This window comes from Rhinoderma darwinii, unplaced genomic scaffold, assembly GCF_050947455.1.
Source record: "Rhinoderma darwinii isolate aRhiDar2 unplaced genomic scaffold, aRhiDar2.hap1 Scaffold_611, whole genome shotgun sequence".
Taxonomy (NCBI): domain Eukaryota; kingdom Metazoa; phylum Chordata; class Amphibia; order Anura; family Rhinodermatidae; genus Rhinoderma; species Rhinoderma darwinii.
Window position 1 is genome coordinate 105,413 of NW_027464167.1, and position 24,834 is coordinate 130,246.

At 46.8% G+C, this 24,834-nt stretch overlaps 1 protein-coding gene across 1 annotated transcript in view; it reads right to left on the minus strand.

The window, feature by feature from the left end:
- Positions 1-16,080, minus strand: part of LOC142726230 (von Willebrand factor C domain-containing protein 2-like) — a 64,272-nt gene extending 48,192 nt beyond the window's left edge. Inside the window, exon 1 of the mRNA XM_075848998.1 lies at positions 14,959-16,080. Within this exon, the coding sequence (XP_075705113.1) occupies positions 14,959-15,279 (321 nt within the window). The 5' untranslated portion in view covers positions 15,280-16,080. The remainder of the gene's footprint in view (positions 1-14,958) is intronic.
- Between the last annotated feature and the right edge of the window lie 8,754 nt (positions 16,081-24,834).

Consider the following 24,834-nt stretch of genomic DNA (forward strand, 5'->3'; position numbering starts at 1 on the left):
GGAGCGGTGATGTCACTGCTGTATAATATAACTGATATCTGGAGAGCGGTGATGTCACTGCTGTATAATATAATATATCTGGAGAGCGGTGATGTCACGGCTGTAGAATATAACTTATATCTGGAGAGCGGTGATGTCACTGCTGTATAATATAACTGATATCTGGAGAGCGGTGATGTCACTGCTGTATAATATAACTGATATCTGGAGAGCGGTGATGTCACTGCTGTATAATATATCTTATATCTGGAGAGCTGTGATGTCACTGCTGTATAATATAACTGATATCTGGAGAGCGGTGATGTCACTGCTGTATAATATAATATATCTGGAGAGCGGTGATGTCACTGCTGTATAATATAATATATCTGGAGAGCGGTGATGTCACTGCTGTATAATATAACAGGATAACGCCCCCCGCCACACTACAGGATAATGCCCCCGCCCCGCCACACTGCAAGATAATGCCCCCTCCACACTGCAGGATAATGCCCCCGCCACACTGCAGGATAATGCCCCCGCCACACTGCAGGACAATGCCCCCGCCACACTGCAGGATAATGCCCCCGCCACACTGCAGGATAATGCCCCCGCCACACTGCAGGATATTGCCCCCGCCACACTGCAGGATAATGCCCCCACCACACTGCAGGATAACACTCCCGCCACGCTGCAGGATAGCGCCCCCGCCACGCTGCAGGATAACGCCCCCGCCACGCTGCAGGATAATGCCCCCTGTCAGCAGGATAACGCCCCCCCCCCACACTGCAGGATAACGCCCCCGCCACGCTGCAGGATAACGCCCCCGCCACACTGCAGGATAACACCCCCGCCACACTGCAGGATAACGCCCCCGCCACACTGCAGGATAATGCCCCCGCCACACTGCAGGATAATGCCCCCGCCGCACTGCAGGATAACGCCCCCGCCACACTGCAGGATAACGCCCCCGCCACACTGCAGAATAAAGCCCCCGCCACACTGCAGGATAACACCCCCGCCACACTGCAGGATAACACCCCCACCACACTGCAGGATAACGCCCCCGCCACACTGCAGGATAACGCCCCCGCCACACTGCAGGATAACGCCCCCGCCACACTGCAGGATAACGCCCCCGCCACACTGCAGGATAATGCCCCCGCCACACTGCAGGATATTGCCCCCGCCAGTGGTGTCCGCTGGTCACGTGCAGCCCAGGACCATATTAATCCACCACTGGACGGGGGGTAAGTGCTACGACTGATCGGTCTATATCTCTATGTCCCGGTGGAGCCCGTATCTCGTGATATATGATATACACCACGTTAGTGGAGCATTGATGACATGTTCCGGGGATATTCAGGCAGTGAAGAGTTAAGTTCACATCTGTCAATCAATAAAGGACCCCCTGTGGTCGGGACTGATCTGGTGAAGTAAACGGCAGATTAGAGGGTCCTGCGCTGCAGATGCCGACCGTGTGTTCACCCCCTAATCACATCCAGAAGAGCGGCGACGTCTGTATGTCCATCATGGCGGCGAGTGATGCGACTGTCCCGGAGCGTAATAACCCCATGTGTTATAATCGTCATGTACAGCGCGTTATATCCGCTCTACACTTCTCCGTATAGAAATATAATCCATATTAAATGTAAGTCCTCAGTCGTCTTGTGTCAGTTCAGCGGCTTCTTCATTATCTGCTTCTGGGAAAGCTGGGTGACAACCAGTACGGCCGCCTGTGTATGTTAAATCTGTCTAGTTATACAGCAATAGCGGGGGATATAGGGTTAAGAAGGATTTGCCAATCAGGAGTCTAGAAGAGCTGGGACAACCCCTGAGGGAGCTGCAATGGCGGCCACATTAGTTGTCACCCAGCTGTCCGGAAATCGATACCACGTTACAACGGGGACACGAGAATTTCTGGATCTCAGGGATCGTCACAGGAAGGCGATCAGTTATCACAACAATCGCCAGCGATACAGCGGAGAAGCCGAGCCCCAGACTAAATATAGGAGAGTATTATGTCAGGCGGGGGCTGCGTACAGCCCGCTTACTGCCCCCTAGCTCCACGATTAAAGGGCCAGCGCAGTTCCATGTAAATACAGCGGCATCAATTAAACATTCTGCAACTTTCTAATAGAATTTGTACTTTGTATTCTTCACCATATTTAATATCTCTGCTGCTGACAGTGAATGGAATTTTTATTAAAAAAAACAAACAATTAAACCTAGTTCTAAATCACAGCTGAGGGTTTGTTACAACGTATCAGTGTAGACAATCCTCTTTGAGGTAAACACAGCAGCACAAATTTCTCCCATGTACTGGCATTTATGCTGAGAGCTTATTACCTACACTGATACATAGATACTGTGTGAGCAAAACTTTATGTACTCATTCACTGAAAGCAAGCAGAGATCTCAAGAATGGGGAGGGATTAAAACACAAAGTGTATTTGTGAGTTGCAGAACTTTTCATGACACAGTAGTTACTTTTTCTTTACATGGGACTGCACGAGTCTGAGCTTGTTACTTCAGTGGCCCCTGTAGCCTCCACATCAGATCCTGTAGGGGCCCGATCTATTCCCGGATGTGATTTGTTCCTGTAACAGACTCCGTGGGGAAATCGCTTCATATAATTCTTACCATCAGTCCAGTAACATGAATCCTGAGATCAGCGGCGATCACAGTGACAGCTGCAGGCGGACAGTACAGACATCGCCCGCGCCGCGCTCCCCGCGCACCCCCAAACATTCACCCAGAGCGTTCCCGTATGGGACAGCGCAGCACACGACAAATACAAGCTCCCCCGAGAGTCTACAACCTCTGCACCTGGCGGGACCCCGGGCCCCATCATGTGTCAACACAGGGGCCCGGGACATCTGTAGACCCGCAGCTGAGGATCGGTGACATCACTACGCAGGCGCGGTGACACGATGGTGGACGGCAGTCATGTAATACATCTGGGGCCCTACTACAGATCTTACATTGGGGCCCAGGAGCTTCCCGTTCCCGCTATGGCAGCGCCCGAACCTCCGCAGGGACCTGATCATGTGTTCGTTATTTCTATTCCGCAGGACAACTCCCCTCCCCCAAGGATTTTTCGCTGCAGAAAAACCCGAGAACCAGACAAAATATCATCGACTGCGACATTTTTATTCTGAGAATCCATTTCCTTTATTTATCACGGAGGCCAAATATTTATCCAAAAAATAACAAAAAGCTGCAAGAAAAAAGTGGTGGATGATGGGAGTGACTGTTCTGGTGTCCGCTGCTCCTCCCCTGCACATCTGCAAATATTCCCCGGGGGGCGCAGACCCCGTGACAGACGCTCAGCGCCTCTGATCCTAACAAAGAGCTTCACATTCCAGACAAAGCTCCAGAGATACAAACACGGCGCCCGGCCGAGAAACGGAGGCCCCAAAACCAACACCGGGGGCTGCTGGGTAACAAGTGACGCTTATCAGTATTACAGGGGCCACCAGAGGACTAACAGTAACATTACCAACCCGTATAGGAAGCACCAGAGGTCCAACATGGCTAATACCATAGATCCACACACCTTATATACAGTAACAGCTATTCATCTATTACTACTGACAACCAGCCTGTATATCATGTGTGAGAGGTTGTCACAGCCCCGCCCCCTGTACTGACATCACTGATATATAATATAATTACACTGTGATCAGACATGAGATCCACACATCTTATATACAGTAACAGCTATTCATCTATTACTACTGACAACCAGCCTGTATATCATGTGTGAGAGGTTGTCACAGCCCCGCCCCCTGTTACTGACATCACTGATATATAATATAATTACACTGTGATCAGACATGAGATCCACACATCTTATATACAGTAACAGCTATTCATCTATTACTACTGACAACCAGCCTGTATATCATGTGTGAGAGGTTGTCACAGCCCCGCCCCCTGTTACTGACATCACTGATATATAATATAATTACACTGTGATCAGACATGAGATCCACACACCTTATATACAGTCACAGCTATTCATCTATTACTACTGACAACCAGCCTGTATATCATGTGTGAGAGGTTGTCACAGCCCCGCCCCCTGTTACTGACATCACTGATATATAATATAATTACATTGTGATCAGACAAGAGATCCACACATATTATATACAGTAACAGCTATTCATCTATTACTACTGACAACCAGCCTGTATATCATGTGTGAGAGGTTGTCACAGCCCCACCCCCTGTTACTGACATCACTGATATATAATATAATTACATGTAATCAGACATGAGATCCACACATCTTATATACAGTAACAGCTATTCATCTATTACTACTGACAACCAGCCTGTATATCATGTGTGAGAGGTTGTCACAGCCCCGCCCTGTTACTGACATCACTGATATATAATATAATTACACTGTGATCAGACATGAGATCCACACATCTTATATACAGTGACAGCTATTCATCTATTACTACTGACAACCAGCCTGTATATCATGTGTGAGAGGTTGTCACAGCCCCGCCCCCTGTTACTGACATCACTGATATATAATATAATTACATTGTGATCAGACATGAGATCCACACATCTTATATACAGTCACAGCTATTCATCTATTACTACTGACAACCAGCCTGTATATCATGTGTGAGAGGTTGTCACAGCCCCGCCCCCTGTTACTGACATCACTGATATATAATATAATTACATGTGATCAGACATGAGATCCACACATCTTATATACAGTAACAGCTACTCATCTATTACTACTGACAACCAGCCTGTATATCATGTGTGAGAGGTTGTCACAGCCCCGCCCCCTGTTACTGACATCACTGATATATAATATAATTACACTGTGATCAGACATGAGATCCACACATCTTATATACAGTAACAGCTATTCATCTATTACTACTGACAACCAGCCTGTATATCATGTGTGAGAGGTTGTCACAGCTCCGCCCCCTGTTACTGACATCACTGATATATAATATAATTACATTGTGATCAGACATGAGATCCACACACCTTATATACAGTAACAGCTATTCATCTATTACTACTGACAACCAGCCTGTATATCATGTGTGAGAGGTTGTCACAGCCCCGCCCCCTGTACTGACATCACTGATATATAATATAATTACATTGTGATCAGACATGAGATCCACACACCTTATATACAGTAACAGCTATTCATCTATTACTACTGACAACCAGCCTGTATATCATGTGTGAGAGGTTGTCACAGCTCCGCCCCCTGTTACTGACATCACTGATATATAATATAATTACACTGTGATCAGACATGAGATCCACACATCTTATATACAGTAACAGCTATTCATCTATTACTACTGACAACCAGCCTGTATATCATGTGTGAGAGGTTGTCACAGCCCCGCCCCCTGTTACTGACATCACTGATATATAATATAATTACATGTAATCAGACATGAGATCCACACATCTTATATACAGTAACAGCTATTCATCTATTACTACTGACAACCAGCCTGTATATCATGTGTGAGAGGTTGTCACAGCCCCGCCCCCTGTTACTGACATCACTGATATATAATATAATTACATTGTGATCAGACATGAGATCCACACATCTTATATACAGTAACAGCTATTCATCTATTACTACTGACAACCAGCCTGTATATCATGTGTGAGAGGTTGTCACAGCCCCGCCCCCTGTTACTGACATCACTGATATATAATATAATTACACTGTGATCAGACATGAGATCCACACATCTTATATACAGTAACAGCTATTCATCTATTACTACTGACAACCAGCCTGTATATCATGTGTGAGAGGTTGTCACAGCTCCGCCCCCTGTTACTGACATCACTGATATATAATATAATTACACTGTGATCAGACATGAGATCCACACATCTTATATACAGTAACAGCTATTCATCTATTACTACTGACAACCAGCCTGTATATCATGTGTGAGAGGTTGTCACAGCCCCGCCCCCTGTTACTGACATCACTGATATATAATATAATTACACTGTGATCAGACATGAGATCCACACATCTTATATACAGTAACAGCTATTCATCTATTACTACTGACAACCAGCCTGTATATCATGTGTGAGAGGTTGTCACAGCCCCGCCCCCTGTTACTGACATCACTGATATATAATATAATTACATGTGATCAGACATGAGATCCACACATCTTATATACAGTAACAGCTATTCATCTATTACTACTGACAACCAGCCTGTATATCATGTGTGAGAGGTTGTCACAGCCCCGCCCCCTGTTACTGACATCACTGATATATAATATAATTACACTGTGATCAGACATGAGATCCACACACCTTATATACAGTGACAGCTATTCATCTATTACTACTGACAACCAGCCTGTATATCATGTGTGAGAGGTTGTCACAGCCCCGCCCCCTGTTACTGACATCACTGATATATAATATAATTACATGTAATCAGACATGAGATCCACACATCTTATATACAGTAACAGCTATTCATCTATTACTACTGACAACCAGCCTGTATATCATGTGTGAGAGGTTGTCACAGCCCCGCCTCCTGTTACTGACATCAGTGATATATAATATAATTACATTGTGATCAGACATGAGATCCACACATCTTATATACAGTAACAGCTATTCATCTATTACTACTGACAACCAGCCTGTATATCATGTGTGAGAGGTTGTCACAGCCCCGCCCCCTGTTACTGACATCACTGATATATAATATAATTACATTGTGATCAGACATGAGATCCACACATCTTATATACAGTAACAGCTATTCATCTATTACTACTGACACCAGCCTGTATATCATGTGTGAGAGGTTGTCACAGCTCCGCCCCCTGTTACTGACATCACTGATATATAATATAATTACACTGTGATCAGACATGAGATCCACACATCTTATATACAGTAACAACTATTCATCTATTACTAATGACAACCAGCCTGTGTATCATGTGTGAGAGGTTGTCACAGCCCCGCCCCCTGTTACTGACATCACTGATATATAATATAATTACATTGTGATCAGACATGAGATCCACACATCTTATATACAGTAACAGCTATTCATCTATTACTACTGACAACCAGCCTGTGTATCATGTGTGAGAGGTTGTCACAGCCCCGCCCCCTGTTACTGACATCACTGATATATAATATAATTACATGTGATCAGACATGAGATCCACACATCTTATATACAGTAACAGCTATTCATCTATTACTACTGACAACTAGCCTGTATATCATGTGTGAGAGGTTGTCACAGCCCCGCCCCCTGTTACTGACATCACTGATATATAATTACATTGTGGTCAGACATGAGATCCACACGTCTTATATACAGTCACAGCTATTCATCTATTACTACTGACAACCAGCCTGTATATCATGTGTGAGAGGTTGTCACAGCTCCGCCCCCTGTTACTGACATCACTGATATATAATATAATTACACTGTGATCAGACATGAGATCCACACATCTTATATACAGTCACAGCTATTCATCTATTACTACTGACAACCAGCCTGTATATCATGTGTGAGAGGTTGTCACAGCCCCGCCCCCTGTTACTGACATCACTGATATATAATATAATTACACTGTGATCAGACATGAGATCCACACATCTTATATACAGTAACAGCTATTCCTCTATTACTACTGACAACCAGCCTGTATATCATGTGTGAGAGGTTGTCACAGCCCCGCCCCCTGTTACTGACATCACTGATATATAATATAATTACACTGTGATCAGACATGAGATCCACACATCTTATATACAGTAACAGCTATTCCTCTATTACTACTGACAACCAGCCTGTATATCATGTGTGAGAGGTTGTCACAGCCCCGCCTCCTGTTACTGACATCACTGATATATAATATAATTACACTGTGATCAGACATGAGATCCACACATCTTATATACAGTAACAGCTATTCATCTATTACTACTGACAACCAGCCTGTATATCATGTGTGAGAGGTTGTCACAGCCCCGCCCCCTGTTACTGACATCACTGATATATAATATAATTACACTGTGATCAGACATGAGATCCACACATCTTATATACAGTAACAGCTATTCATCTATAACTACTGACAACCTGCCTGTATATCATGTATGAGAGGTTGTCACAGCTCCGCCCCCTGTTACTGACATCACTGATATATAATATAATTACACTGTGATCAGACATGAGATCCACACATCTTATATACAGTAACAGCTATTCATCTATAACTACTGACAACCAGCCTGTATATCATGTGTGAGAGGTTGTCACAGCCCCGCCCCCTGTTACTGACATCACTGATATATAATTACATTGTGGTCAGACATGAGATCCACACGTCTTATATACAGTCACAGCTATTCATCTATTACTACTGACAACCAGCCTGTATATCATGTGTGAGAGGTTGTCACAGCTCCGCCCCCTGTTACTGACATCACTGATATATAATATAATTACATGTGATCAGACATGAGATCCACACATCTTATATACAGTAACAGCTATTCATCTATTACTACTGACAACCAGCCTGTATATCATGTGTGAGAGGTTGTCACAGCCCCGCCCCCTGTTACTGACATCACTGATATATAATATAATTACACTGTGATCAGACATGAGATCCACACATCTTATATACAGTCACAGCTATTCATCTATTACTACTGACAACCAGCCTGCATATCATGTGTGAGAGGTTGTCACAGCTCCGCCCCCTGTTACTGACATCACTGATATATAATATAATTACATGTGATCAGACATGAGATCCACACATCTTATATACAGTCACAGCTATTCATCTATTACTACTGACAACCAGCCTGTATATCATGTGTGAGAGGTTGTCACAGCCCCGCCCCCTGTTACTGACAACCACCTTCTCTCTATCCAGCCTCTATATAAGGATCTAGTCTTAAGAAACTAATGGCCTATTCTCAGAAAAGGCCATTAACACCTAAACAGTGGAGGTCTGACTCTAGGCACTAGGGCCGATCCGCTGTTTTGATGGGGTTTTACCTGCGCATACTGTTCATCATCAACACACCTGTAGAGGCGGTTTACAGTATTACAGCGTTCACAGCCTTCTCCCATTCACAGTACGAACAGTGTGTAATAAAAGGAAAGCAGCGCCGCGGCACCTTCAAAACAGCTGATCGGCGCGGTCGTCGGACACTCATCGATCAGATGTTAATGGCCTATCCTGAGGATAGGTAATCTAATTCTTATGAATGGAAACCCCTATAGGCTATGTTCACACGCATTGAGCAAAAACGTCTGAAAATACGGCGCTGGTTCAAGGGAAAACAGCTCCTGAATTTCAGACGTTTTTTAAGCCACATGCGATTTTCGCTGCGCTTTTTACGGCCGTGTTTGGAGCTGTCTTGAATAGAGTCTATGAAAAACGGCTCCAAAAACGTCCCAAGAAGTGACCTGCACTTCTTTTTCGCAGCCGTATTTTTACGTTTTCAAAACGGCCGGGCGAGAAAACGGCCCGTCGGAACAGAATGCTGTTTTTCCCACTGCAATAAATTGGCAGATGTTTGGAGGCGTCTGAAAATAGGCGGTGTGAACATACCCTTAAAGTGTGTGTATGATGTAGAGGTGGGTACTTCTCAGTGTGTGTATGATGTAGAGGTGGTTACTTCTCAGTGTGTGTATGATGTAGAGGTGGTTACTTCTCAGTGTGTGTATGATGTAGAGGTGGGTTCTTCTCATAGTGGGTATGATGTAGAGGTGGGTTCTTCTCATTGTGTGTATGATGTAGAGGTGGTTACTTCTCATTGTGTGTATGATGTAGAGGTCAGTTCTTCTCAGTGTGTGTATGATGTAGAGGTCAGTTCTTCTCAGTGTGTGTATGATGTAGAGGTAGGTACTTCTCAGTGTTTGTATGATGTAGAGGTGGTTACTTCTCAGTGTGTGTATGATGTAGAGGTGGGTTCTTCTCATTGTGTGTATGATGTAGAGGTGGTTACTTCTCATTGTGTGTATGATGTAGAGGTGGTTACTTCTCAGTGTGTGTATGATGTAGAGGTGGGTACTTCTCAGTGTGTGTATGATGTAGAGGTGGGTACTTCTCAGTGTGTGTATGATGTAGAGGTGGGTACTTCTCAGTGTGTGTATGATGTAGAGGTGGTTACTTCTCAGTGTGTGTATGATGTAGAGGTGGGTACTTCTCAGTGTGTGTATGATGTAGAGGTGGGTACTTCTCAGTGTGTGTATGATGTAGAGGTGGGTACTTCTCAGTGTGTGTATGATGTAGAGGTGGGTATCTTCAAGTGTGTGTATGATGTAGAGGTGGGTTCTTCTCAGTGTGTGTATGATGTAGAGGTGGGTACTTCTCAGTGTGTGTATGATGTAGAGGTGGGTACTTCTCAGTGTGTGTATGATGTAGGGCTGGGTTCTTCTCAGTGTGTGTATGATGTAGAGGTGCGTACTTCTCAGTGTGTGTATGATGTAGAGGTGGGTACTTCTCAGTGTGTGTATGATGTAGTGGTCGGTTCTTCTCAGTGTGTGTATGATGTAGAGGTGGGTACTTCTCAGTGTGTGTATGATGTAGATCTCGGGTTCTTCTCAGTGTGTGTATGATGTAGAGCTCGGTTCCCCTCAGTGTGTGTATGATGTAGAGGAGGGGACTTCTCAGTGTGTGTATGATGTAGAGGTCGGTTCTTCTCAGTGTGTGTATGATGTAGAGGTGGTTACTTCTCAGTGTGTGTATGATGTAGAGGTGGGTACTTCTCAGTGTGTGTATGATGTAGAGGTGGGTACTTCTCAGTGTGTGTATGATGTAGAGGTGGGTACTTCTCAGTGTGTGTATGATGTAGAGGTGGGTACTTCTCAGTGTGTGTATGATGTAGAGGTGGGTACTTCTCAGTGTGTGTATGATGTAGAGGTCAGTTCTTCTCAGTGTGTGTATGATGTAGAGGTGGTTACTTCTCAGTGTGTGTATGATGTAGAGGTCGGTTCTTCTCAGTGTGTGTATGATGTAGTGGTGGGTTTTTCTCAGTGTGTGTATGATGTAGAGGTGGGTACTTCTCAGTGTGTGTATGATGTAGAGGTGGGTACTTCTCAGTGTGTGTATGATGTAGAGGTGGGTTCTTCTCAGTGTGTGCATGATGTAGAGCTCGGTTCCCCTCAGTGTGTGTATGATGTAGAGGTGGGTACTTCTCAGTGTGTGTATGATGTAGAGGTAGGTACTTCTCAGTGTGCGTATGATGTAGAGGTGGGTACTTTTCAGTGTGTGTATGATGTAGAGGTGGGTACTTCTCAGTGTGTGTATGATGTAGAGCTCGGTTCCCCTCAGTGTGTGTATGATGTAGAGGTGGGTTCTTCTCAGTGTGTGTATGATGTAGAGGTGGGTTCTTCTCAGTGTGTGTATGATGTAGAGGTGGGTACTTCTCAGTGTGTGTATGATGTAGAGGTGGGTATCTCTCAGTATGTGTATGATGTAGAGGTGGGTACTTCTCAGTGTGTCTATAATGTAGAGGTGGGTATCTCTCAGTGTGTGTATGATGTAGAGGTGGGTTCTTCTCAGTGTGTGTATGATGTAGAGTTGGGTATCTCTCAGTATGTGTATGATGTAGAGGTGGGTACTTCTCAGTGTGTCTATAATGTAGAGGTGGGTATCTCTCAGTGTGTGTATGATGTAGAGGTGGGTACTTCTCAGTGTGTGTATGATGTAGAGGTGGGTATCTCTCAGTGTGTGTGATGTAGAGGTGGGTACTTCTCAGTGTGTGTATGATGTAGAGGTGGGTATCTCTCAGTGTGTGTATGATGTAGAGGTGGGTTCTTCTCAGTGTGTGTATGATGTAGAGGTGGGTACTTCTCAGTGTGTGTATGATGTAGAGCTCGGTTCCCCTCAGTGTGTGTATGATAAAGAGGTGAGTTCTTCTCAGTGTGTGTATGATGTAGAGGTGGGTATCTCTCAGTGTGTGTATGATGTAGAGGTCGGTTCTTCTCAGTGTGTGTATGATGTAGAGGTGGGTACTTCTCAGTGTGTGTATGATGTAGAGGTGGTTACTTCTCAGTGTGTGTATGATGTAGAGGTGGGTATCTCTCAGTGTGTGTATGATGTAGAGGTGGTTACTTCTCAGTGTGTGTATGATGTAGAGGTGGTTACTTCTCAGTGTGTGTATGATGTAGAGGTGGTTACTTCTCAGTGTGTGTATGATGTAGAGGTGGGTTCTTCTCAGTGTGTGTATGATGTAGAGGTGGGTACTTCTCAGTGTGTGTATGATGTAGAGGTGGGTACTTCTCAGTGTGTGTATGATGTAGAGGTCGGTTCTTCTCAGTGTGTGTATGATGTAGAGGTGGGTACTTCTCAGTGTGTGTATGATGTAGAGGTGGGTACTTCTCAGTGTGTGTATGATGTAGAGGTCGGTTCTTCTCAGTGTGTGTATGATGTAGAGGTGGGTATCTCTCAGTGTGTGTATGATGTAGAGGTGGTTACTTCTCAGTGTGTGTATGATGTAGAGGTGGGTACTTCTCAGTGTGTGTATGATGTAGAGGTGGGTTCTTCTCAGTGTGTGTATGATGTAGAGGTGGGTTCTTCTCAGTGTGTGTATGATGTAGATGTGGTTACTTCTCAGTGTGTGTATGATGTAGAGGTGGTTACTTCTCAGTGTGTGTATGATGTAGAGGTGGTTACTTCTCAGTGTGTGTATGATGTAGAGGTGGGTTCTTCTCAGTGTGTGTATGATGTAGAGGTGGTTATTTCTCAGTGTGTGTATGATGTAGAGGTGGTTACCTCTCAGTGTGTGTATGATGTAGAGGTGGGTTCTTCTCAGTGTGTGTATGATTTAGAGGTCGGTACTTCTCAGTGTGTGTATGATGTAGAGGTGGATATCTGGTGTGTGTATGATGTAGAGGTGGGTACTTCTCAGTGTGTGTATGATGTAGAGGTGGGTACTTCTCAGTGAGTGTATGATGTAGAGGTGGGTACTTCTCAGTGTGTGTATGATGTAGAGGTGGGTACTTCTCAGTGTGTGTATGATGTAGAGGTGGGTACTTCTCAGTGTGTGTATGATGTAGAGGTGGTTACTTCTCAGTGTGTGTATGATGTAGAGGTGGGTACTTCTCAGTGTGTGTATGATGTAGAGGTGGGTACTTCTCAGTGTGTGTATGATCTTTAGGTGGTTACTTCTCAGTGTGTGTATGATGTAGAGGTGGTTACTTCTCAGTGTGTGTATGATGTAGAGGTGGGTACTTCTCAGTGTGTGTATGATGTAGAGGTGGTTACTTCTCAGTGTGTGTATGATGTAGAGGTGGGTACTTCTCAGTGTGTGTATGATGTAGAGGTGGGTACTTCTCAGTGTGTGTATGATGTAGAGGTGGTTACTTCTCAGTGTGTGTATGATGTAGAGGTGGGTTCTTCTCAGTGTGTGTATGATGTAGAGGTGGTTACTTCTCAGTGTGTGTATGATGTAGAGGTGGGTACTTCTCAGTGTGTGTATGATGTAGAGGTGGGTTCTTCTCAGTGTGTGTATGATGTAGAGGTGGGTTCTTCTCAGTGTGTGTATGATGTAGATGTGGTTACTTCTCAGTGTGTGTATGATGTAGAGGTGGTTACTTCTCAGTGTGTGTATGATGTAGAGGTGGTTACTTCTCAGTGTGTGTATGATGTAGAGGTGGGTTCTTCTCAGTGTGTGTATGATGTAGAGGTGGTTATTTCTCAGTGTGTGTATGATGTAGAGGTGGTTACTTCTCAGTGTGTGTATGATGTAGAGGTGGTTACTTCTCAGTGTGTGTATGATGTAGAGGTGGGTTCTTCTCAGTGTGTGTATGATGTAGAGGTCGGTACTTCTCAGTGTGTGTATGATGTAGAGGTGGATATCTGGTGTGTGTATGATGTAGAGGTGGTTACTTCTCAGTGTGTGTATGATGTAGAGGTGGGTACTTCTCAGTGTGTGTATGATGTAGAGGTGGTTACTTCTCAGTGTGTGTATGATGTAGAGGTGGGTTCTTCTCAGTGTGTGTATGATGTAGAGGTGGTTACTTCTCAGTGTGTGTATGATGTAGAGGTGGTTACTTCTCAGTGTGTGTATGATGTAGAGGTGGGTACTTCTCAGTGTGTGTATGATGTAGAGGTGGTTACTTCTCAGTGTGTGTATGATGTAGAGGTGGGTTCTTCTCAGTGTGTGTATGATGTAGAGGTGGTTACTTCTCAGTGTGTGTATGATGTAGAGGTGGGTTCTTCTCAGTGTGTGTATGATGTAGAGGTGGTTACTTCTCAGTGTGTGTATGATGTAGAGGTGGTTACTTCTCAGTGTGTGTATGATGTAGAGGTGGGTACTTCTCAGTGTGTGTATGATGTAGAGGTGGTTACTTCTCAGTGTGTGTATGATGTAGAGGTCGGTTCTTCTCAGTGTGTGTATGATGTAGAGGTGGTTACTTCTCAGTGTGTGTATGATGTAGAGGTGGGTACTTCTCAGTGTGTGTATGATGTAGAGGTGGGTACTTCTCAGTGTGTGTATGATGTAGAGGTGGTTACTTCTCAGTGTGTGTATGATGTAGAGGTGGATATCTGGTGTGTGTATGATGTAGAGGTGGGTACTTCTCAGTGTGTGTATGATGTAGAGGTGGTTACTTCTCAGTGTGTGTATGATGTAGAGGTGGTTACTTCTCAGTGTGTGTATGATGTAGAGGTGGTTACTTCTCAGTGTGTGTATGATGTAGAGGTGGTTACTTCTCAGTGTGTGTATGATGTAGATGTGGTTACTTCTCAGTGTGTGTATGATGTAGAGGTGGTTACTTCTCAGTGTGTGTATGATGTAGAGGTGGATATCTGGTGTGTATGGTGTTGGTGTAGTTAATATATTTTTTTCTTCATCATACCATAAGCAGAGAGAGCAGCGTCACTCAGCTTGTGTAGGACTTATACAGTAACTAGTTACCTGGAAGTGCTCCCCGAGTTCATACACCTCTCCTCTGTACTCACAGCCGATCTTCTCACATCGTGGGCAGCAGTCGGTGGGGTAGTGACTGACGTGCATACATGCGGGTGGCAGAGCTGTGCACTCTGTCCTGGCACAGGCTGGGCCCTCTGGGGTGCATTCACATTGTGTGCAGTGATCTGAGTCCAGAAAATACCACTCACCGACATAGTAGACGCTGCCATTGGCTTCACAGGTGTTGACCTGGGGGTTCACTGATAGGCACATATGAGAAATGAGCAGCAGGCAGAGCAGTGAGGTGGGTACCGACCTGTCCGGCATGATGACACAGTGGAAAATTCTGTCAGACAAGTGCACAAAGATCTGCAGAGTCGTGGAAAGTTTTTCTCTTCTTTTAGAATCACCTAGTCCAGAAGAGCAAATTATGCCCTGGCAGGGCGGTGGTTTCAGCGGTGCGGCGTATGCCCAGGGCGGTGGTCTCAGAGGTGCGGCGTATGCCCAGGGCGGTGGTCTCAGAGGTGCGGCGTATGCCCAGGGCGGTGGTATCAGAGGTGCCGTGTATGCCCCGGCAGAGTGGTGGTATCAGAGGTGCGGCGTATGCCCAGGGCGGTGGTCTCAGAGGTGCTGACGTATGCCCAGGGCGGTGGTCTCAGAGGTGCGGCGTATGCCCAGGGCGGTGGTATCAGAGGTGCGGCGTATGCCCAGGGCGGTGGTATCAGAGGTGCGGCGTATTCCCAGGCAGAGCGGTGGTATCAGAGGTGCGGTGTATGCCCAGGGCGGTGGTATCAGAGGTGCGGCGTATGCCCAGGCAGGGCAGTGGTATCAGAGGTTTGGCGTATGCCCAGGTCGGTGGTATCAGAGGTTCAGCGTATGCCCACGGCGGTGGTACCAGAGGTGGTTCTTGTCCTGTCTGCCACACTGTCAGGCAGAAGATTAGATGACACAAATGACCATCTGATGCCCCCTCTGTATTCCGCACCCCCTGGTCTAGACGTTGCTGGGCTATTCCTGGTGCTTGAACTTTGCTGGGAGCTGTGTGAGGGTCTGGCTGTGCCCCCTGCCCGCTGCACTTTATGAGGAGGGAGGGCTGAGCTCTCGTTACAACCTCATTCTTCTGTGCGCTGTCTCCTGGGCTGTTCTTCAGCATGTGATCTGATACCCCCTACCCCTCCTGCAGCCTCCTCCCCCTGCTAGACAGAGGAGGGGGCAAATATACCACCCCCAGAGCACAGTGCCCGGGATGGTGAGAGCCCCAAACTCTACACCTGGGCAGTAGTGAGTTAACTTAAAGGGACAGTCCCCGGATCCCGCAGATAATCCGCCGGATCCTGTGATCTCTTTCCAAGTATCTTCTGCGCCATTATCTGACCCTGGTGATTGAGTCTTTTCTCTGCGGACACCTGAGCGGGGACGCGGCACCGGGAGAAGTTCCGCTACTGATAACTGAGAGCAATAGAAACGAAATATCCAGTGGCGCAGATTCCTGAGGTTCCGGTGTGCGGGGGGTTTGCGGTGAATAATAACCGGCGACTTCTCATCGTGTTCTACGTGCAGCTCGGCGGTCACGATATTAATGATGATGGAATTAACGGCCAGTGGCAGCGACATCATCGCGATGGGGGAGGCGGTAAATACTGAGCAGCGGGCGGCGGGATCCGGTCTCATTTCTTCCAGTCCTGGAACCGGCCACAACATAAAGTAACAACGAAAACATAAAAATCTCCTGTCAGGCGCTGTTCACACGCTGAGTCAAAGACGCCTGAAAATACGGCGCTGGTTCAAGGGAAAACCGCTCCTGAATTTCAGAAGTTTTTTAAGCCACTCGTGATTTTCGCGGCGGTTTTTGAGCTGTTTTCTATAGGGTATGTTCCCACACCGTATTTTCAGACGTTTTTTAGTAAGCGTGTGAACATACCCATATACAGTCTATGAAAAACTGCTCCAAAAACGTCCCAAGAAGTGACCTGCACGTGTTTTTCGCGGCCGTTTTTTTACGTTGCCTTTTTTCAAAACAGCCGCGTAAAAAAACGGCCCATCGGAACAGAGCGCCAGTTTTCCCATTGCAATCAATGGGCAGATGTTTGGAGGCGTTCTGCTTCCGATCTTTCGGCCATTTTTTGGGCGTTTACGGCCGTGTGAACATCCCCTCATAGTTCACCATGTGCGGGTGTTGTGTCGCTGTGTAACTAGGCAGTTTGGACAGTCAAGAGTCTGGGAAAGTTGGGTGACATTCCCTGTAAGGGTATGTTCACACGGCAACGCAAAATACGTCTGAAATTACGGAGCTGTTTTCAGGCGAAAACAGCTCCTGAATTTCAGACGTTTTGGCATGTGCAGGCGTTTTTCGCGGCGTCCATTACGGACGGAATTGGAGCTGTTTTTCAATGGAGACAATGAAAAACGGCTCCAATTACGTCCCAAGAAGTGTCCTGCACTCCTTTTTCGCGGGCGTCTTTTTACACGCCGTCTTTTGACATCGACGCGTAAAATTACACATCGTCTGCACAGAACATCGTAAAACCCATTGAAAGAAATGGGCAGATGTTTGCAGACGGTTTGGAGCCGTTTTTTCAGGCGTAATTCGAGGCGTAAAACGCCTGAATTACGTCCATAAATAGGGCGTGTGAACATCCCCTTATAGCGGACGTAATGCTTTCTTGATCGCAGGAGGAAAAGTTCTTGAAAGAAGCCGCAGCTTTGTCTTTATGTTTTCTTCTCTGAGCCGGGTCTGAACTTGTCCTGCGAGGAATCCGCCATCACCGAGTGACGAAGCCTCCGGCACGGGAGTGACACCGATCCTATTAACCCTCCATCGACCGTGGTGGAAACATGCAACGCCGCTTATCCGCCAGCGAATGTGTCACGCTCCGCGCAAGAAACCGCATTTCGTCTCCGTTATTTACTTTCCTTTCTAAAATCCGAAACACTTGACCCATGACAGATGCGGCTCCTGTGCGGTAAGGTCAGAGCGACAAACACGAGAAAAGAATCCGCGCGGACGGATCAGCGACCGAGGATAAGCGGCTCATTCACTGAGGTCTCCAGGTTCCTGCAATAATCAGATGAGAAGCGTGGTCAGAGGCGGGTGGTAGACGGCTTCATCCTACAGGTCTCTTCACCTGATGACGATGATGATGGTGATGACGATGATGGTGATGATGATGATGATGATGGTGATGATGGTGATGATGATGATGATGGTGGTGGTGGTGATGATGATGATGGTGGTGATGTTGATGATAATGGTGATGATGATGATGGTGATGATGATGATGGTGATGATGATGGTGATGATGATGATGATGATAATGGTGATGATGATAATGGTGATGATGATGATGATGATAATGGTGATGATGATGATAATGGTGATGATGATGATAATGGTGATGATGATAATGGTGATGATGAAGATAATGGTGATGATGATGAAGATAATGGTGATGATGATAATGGTGATGATGAAGATAATGGTGATGATGAAGATAATGATGATGATGGTGGTGATGATGATAATGGTGATGATGATGGTGGTGATGATGATGATGATGGTGATGATGATAAAGGTGATGATGATAAAGGTGATGATGATGATGATGATAATGGTGATGATGATGATAATGGTGGTGATGATGATGATAATGGTGATGATGATGATGATGATAATGGTGATGATGATGATGATGATAATGGTGATGATGAAGATAATGGTGATGATGATGATAATGGTGATGATGATGATGATGATAATGGTGATGATGATAATGGTGATGATGATAATGGTGATGATGAAGATAATGGTGATGATGAAGATAAAGTGCTGCGTAATATGTTGGCGCTATATAAATAAAGATTATTATTATTATTATAATGATGATGATGGTGGTGATGATGATGGTGGTGATGATGATAATGGTGATGATGATGGTGGTGATGATGGTGATGATGATGATGGTGATGATGATAAAGGTGATGATGATGATGATGATGATGATAATGGTGATGATGATGATAAAGGTGATGATGATGATGATGATGATGATAATGGTGATGATGATGATAATGGTGATGATGATGATAATGGTGATGATGATGATAATGGTGATGATGATGGTGATGATGATAATGGTGATGGTGATGATGATAATGGTGATGATAATGGTGATGATGATGATGATGATGATGATAATGGTGATGATGATGATGATAATGGTGATGATGATGATGATAATGGTGATGATGATAATGGTGATGATGATGATAATGGTGATGATGATGATAATGGTGATGATGATAATGGTGATGATGATGATGATGATAATGGTGATGATGATGATAAAGATTTTGAGCATTTTGTCCGACCATCCTTTGAAATTTGTACGTGATCGATTTGCGATGTCCGGCGGCGGACGACTGCCTGGTAATAGCGTGATCTGCCAGATTGGACTTTCCGGCTGTTGTCGCTGATCCTCCAGGTATACGGCATCATCGGCAGATTAGGGCTAATAATTTGCCACTTTGCGCCATTTACTGTGTTGGTTTGGTCCGGTCACTAATCACATTGTGCGCAGCTTTAAGTCATATGATAGAATCCGCTGACATTCCGCCGCCATACGTGAGATTCAGATACTTTATACCCCAGTCACACGCTCTGGAAAATATCACACAGAATAATAAACGCGATGCGGATATTAAACGTGCCGTATGTTTATTATTGCGGCCAATTAGCTCCATTGAATTAGCACGCGGCAGACACACGTGAGAATCTGCGGACGATCCGCCAGTGTGACGCTGCAGAATTCTGGCATGGGTTGTAAGGAAAAATCCAACCCGAGAATAGCCAGATGAACATAGAATCTGTACAGCAGTGTAAACATTGGGGACAATACAGCAGTGTAAACATTGGGGACAATACAGCAGCGTAAACATTGGGGACAACACAGCAGTGTAAACAGTGGGAACAATACAGCAGTGTAAACATTGGGCTAAATATAGCAGTGTAAACATTGGGGATAACACAGTAGTGTAAACATTGGGGTAAATATAGCAATGTAAACATTGGGGATAACACAGCAGTGTGAACATTGGGGTAAATATTGCAGTGTAAACATTGGGGATAACACAGCAGTGTAAACATTGGGGTAAATATAGCAATGTAAACATTGGGGATAACACAGCAGTGTGAACATTGGGGTAAATATTGCAGTGTAAACATTGGGGATAACACAGCAGTGTAAACATTGGGGACAATACAGCAGTGTAAACATTGGGACAATACAGCAGTGTAACATTGGGAACAACACAGCGGTGTAAACATTGGGGACAATACAGCAGTGTAAACATTGGGGACAATACAGCAGTGTAAACATTGGGGACAATACAGCAGGGTAAACATTGGGGACAATACAGCAGTGTAAACATTGGGGACAATACAGCAGTGTAAACATTGGGGACAATACAGCAGTGTAAACATTGGGGACAATATAGCAGTGTAAACATTGGGGACAATATAGCAGTGTAAACATCGGGGACAATACAGCAGTGTAAACATTGGGGACAATACAGCAATGTAAACATTGGGGACAACACAGCAGTGTAAACATTGGGGACAATACAGCAATGTAAACATTGGGAACAATACAGCAGTGTAAACATTGGGGACAATACAGCAGTGTAAACATTGGGGACAATACAGCAGTGTAAACATTGTGGACAATATAGCAGTGTAAACATTGGGGTCAATACAGCACTGTAAACATTCGGCGTTGTGGGGGCGGATCTCGTCCTCATTCTATTTATATCTGTGTTTATAATAGGCCAAAACCAGGAGCGCGTCCAAAACACGGAAGACGCGCAAATCTCTCCATGAATCGTCTGTGCAGGTTCCGCTCCTTGTTTTGGCTTCCAAATTCTGATCCAAAGTACAAAAATGTGCATGAGGCCTGATAACGGGAGATCGGGGGTCTGTGATCCAGGATCTGTGATCGGGGGTCTGTAAATGCGGGTCTGTGATTGGGCATCTGTGATTGGGGGTCTGTGATCGGGGGTCTGTAAATGGGGTCTGTGATCGGGGGTCTGTAATCGGGGGTCTGTAAACGGGGGTCTGTGATCGGGCATCTGTGATCGGGCATCTGTGATCGGGCATCTGTGATCGGGAGTCTGTGATCAGGGGTCTGTGATCGGGAGTATGTGATCAGGGGTCTGTGATCGGGGGTCTGTGATCGGGGGTCTGTGATCGGGGGTCTGTGATCGAGAGTCTGTGATCGGGAATCTGGAAGGTCTGTGATCAGGGGCCTGTGATCGGGGGTCTGTGATCGGTGGTCTGTGATCGGGGGTCTATGATCGGGAGTCTGGGATCGGGGGTCTGTGATCGGTGGTCTGTGATCTGGGGTCTATGATTGGGAGTCTGGGATCGGGGGTCTATGATCGGGAGTCTGGGATCGGGGGTCTGTGATCAGGAGTCTGTGATCGCTGGTCTGTGATCGGTGGTCTGTGATCGGGGGTCTGTGATCGGTGGTCTGTGATAGGTGGTCTGGATCGTGGGTCTGTGATCGGTGGTCTGTGATCGGTGGTCTGGGATCGGGGGTCTGTGATCGGGGGTCTGTGATCGGTGGTCTGTGATCGGGAGTCTGGGATCGGGGGTCTGTGATCGGTGGTCTGTGATCGGTGGTCTGGGATCGGGGGTCTGTGATCGGGGGTCCGTGATCGGTGGTCTGGGATCGGGGGTCTGTGATCGGGGGTCTGTGATCGGGAGTCTGGGATCGGGGGTCTGTGATCGGTGGTCTGTGATCGGTGGTCTGGGATCGGGGGTCTGTGATCGGGAGTCTGGGATCGGGGGTCTGTCATCGGTGGTCTGTGATCGGGAGTCTGGTATCGGGGGTCTGTGATCGGGGGTCTGTGATCGGGAGTCTGGTATCGGGGGTCTGTGATCGGGGGTCTGTGATCGGTGGTCTGTGATCGGGAGTCTGGGATCGGGGGTCTGTGATCGGTGGTCTGTGATCGGTGGTCTGGGATCGGGGGTCTGTGATAGGGAGTCTGGTATCGGGGGTCTGTGATCGGTGGTCTGTGATCGGGGGTCTGTGATCGGGGGTCTGTGATCGGGGGTCTGTGATCGGTGGTCTGTGATCGGGGGTCTATGATCGGGAGTCTGGGATCGGGGGTCTGTGATTGGGGGTCTGTGATCGGTGGTCTGTGATTGGGAGTCTGGTATCGGGGGTCTGTGATCGGGGGTCTGTGATCGGTGGTCTGTGATCGGGGGTCTGTGATCGGGGGTCTGTGATCGGTGGTCTGTGATCGGGGGTCTATGATCGGGAGTCTGGGATCGAGGGTCTGTGATCGGGGGTCTGTGATCGGTGGTCTGTGATCGGGGGTCTGTGATCGGTGGTCTGTGATCGGGAGTCTGGTATCGGGGGTCTGTGATCGGGGGTCTGTGATCGGGAGTCTGTGATCGGGAGTCTGGTATCGGGGGTCTGTGATCGGTGGTCTGTGATCGGGGGTCTGTGATCGGGGGTCTGTGATCGGTGGTCTGGGATCGGGGGTCTGTGATCGGGGGTCTGTGATCGGTGGTCTGTGATCGGGGGTCTGTGATCGGGAGTCTGTGATTGGGGGTCTGTGATCGGTGGTCTGTGATTGGGAGTCTGGTATCGGGGGTCTGTGATCGGGGGTCTGTGATCGGTGGTCTGTGATCGGGGGTCTGTGATCGGGGGTCTATGATCGGGAGTCTGGGATCGAGGGTCTGTGATCGGGGGTCTGTGATCGGGGGTCTGTGATCGGGGGTCTGTGATCGGGGGTCTATGATCGGGGGTCTGTGATCGGTGGTCTGTGATCGGGAGTCTGGTATCGGGGGTCTGTGATCGGGGATCCCCCCATCTTCTGCTGTGAATTGTAAACTTGTTTCTGGTAACTTCACCCTCACCAGAAAATAGAAAACTCCGAAAAATAAAGGCGCAGCCGAAACGGCGGCACTCGGATCCCTCCTATAGAACAGACATTCCACACGCCGGATCTGTCTGCACATTCCGGAAACACGGAGGCTGCACCTCCCCAGACAGAAGATGATTACCAGCCCCAAGGAATGGGAGGAAAGGCAGCAGGACAGGGGAAGTAGTACTGTGCACTGACCAGGAGGAGAAGTAGTACTGTGCACTGACCAGGAAGAGAAGTAGTACTGTGCACTGACCAGGAGGAGAAGTAGTACTGTGCACTGAGCCAGTGTACACAGGAGGAGAAGTAGTACTGTGCACTGAGCCAGTATACACCGGAGGAGAAGTAGTACTGTGCACTGAGCCAGTGTACACAGGAGGAGAAGTAGTACTGTGCACTGAGCCAGTATACACAGGAGAAGTAGTACTGTGCACTGACCCAGTATACACCGGAGTAGAAGTAGTACTGTGCACTGAGCCAGTATACACCGGAGGAGAAGTTGTACTGTGCACTGACCCAGTATACACAGGATGAGAAGTAGTACTGTGCACTGAGCCAGTATACACTGGAGGAGAAGTAGTACTGTGCACTGAGCCAGTGTACACAGGAGGAGAAGTAGTACTGTGCACTGAGCCAGTGTACACAGGAGGAGAAGTAGTACTGTGCACTGAGCCAGTATACACCGGAGGAGAAGTAGTACTGTGCACTGACCCAGTGTACACCGGAGGAGAAGTAGTACTGTGCACTGAGCCAGTATACACCGGAGGAGAAGTAGTACTGTGCACTGAGCCAGTATACACCGGAGGAGAAGTAGTACTGTGCACTGAGCCAGTATACACCGGAGGAGAAGTAGTACTGTGCACTGAGCCAGTGTACACAGGAGGAGAAGTAGTACTGTGCACTGAGCCAGTATACACCGGAGGAGAAGTTGTACTGTACACTGACCCAGTATACACAGAATGAGAAGTAGTACTGTGCACTGAGCCAGTATACACCGGAGGAGAAGTAGTACTGTGCACTGACCCAGTGTACACCGGAGGAGAAGTAGTACTGTGCACTGAGCCAGTATACACCGGAGGAGAAGTAGTACTGTGCACTGAGCCAGTATACACCGGAGGAGAAGTAGTACTGTGCACTGAGCCAGTATACACCGGAGGAGAAGTAGTACTGTGCACTGAGCCAGTGTACACAGGAGGAGAAGTAGTACTGTGCACTGAGCCAGTATACACCGGAGGAGAAGTTGTACTGTACACTGACCCAGTATACACAGAATGAGAAGTAGTACTGTGCACTGAGCCAGTATACACCGGAGGAGAAGTAGTACTGTGCACTGACCCAGTGTACACCGGAGGAGAAGTAGTACTGTGCACTGACCCAGTATACACCGGAGGGGAAGTAGTACTGTGCACTGACCCAGTATACACCGGAGGAGAAGTAGTACTGTGCACTGACCCAGTATACACCGGAGAAGTAGTACTGTGCACTGACCCAGTATACAACGGAGAAGTAGTACTGTGCACTGAGCCAGTATACACCGGAGGAGAAGTAGTACTGTGCACTGAGCCAGTATACACAGGAGAAGTTGTACTGTGCACTGACCCAGTATACACCGGAGGAGAAGTTGTACTGTGCACTGAGCCAGTATACACAGGAGAAGTTGTACTGTGCACTGACCCAGTATACACCGGAGAAGTTGTACTGTGCACTGACCCAGTATACACAGGATGAGAAGTAGTACTGTGCACTGACCCAGTGTACACTGGAGGAGAAGTAGTACTGTGCACTGACCCAGTGTACACCGAAGAAGTGGTACTGTGCACTGACCCGGTATACACCGGAGGAGAAGTAGTACTGTGCACTGAGCCAGTGTACACCGGAGGAGAAGTAGTACTGTGCACTGAGCCAGTGTACACCGGAGGAGAAGTAGTACTGTGCACTGAGCCAGTATACACC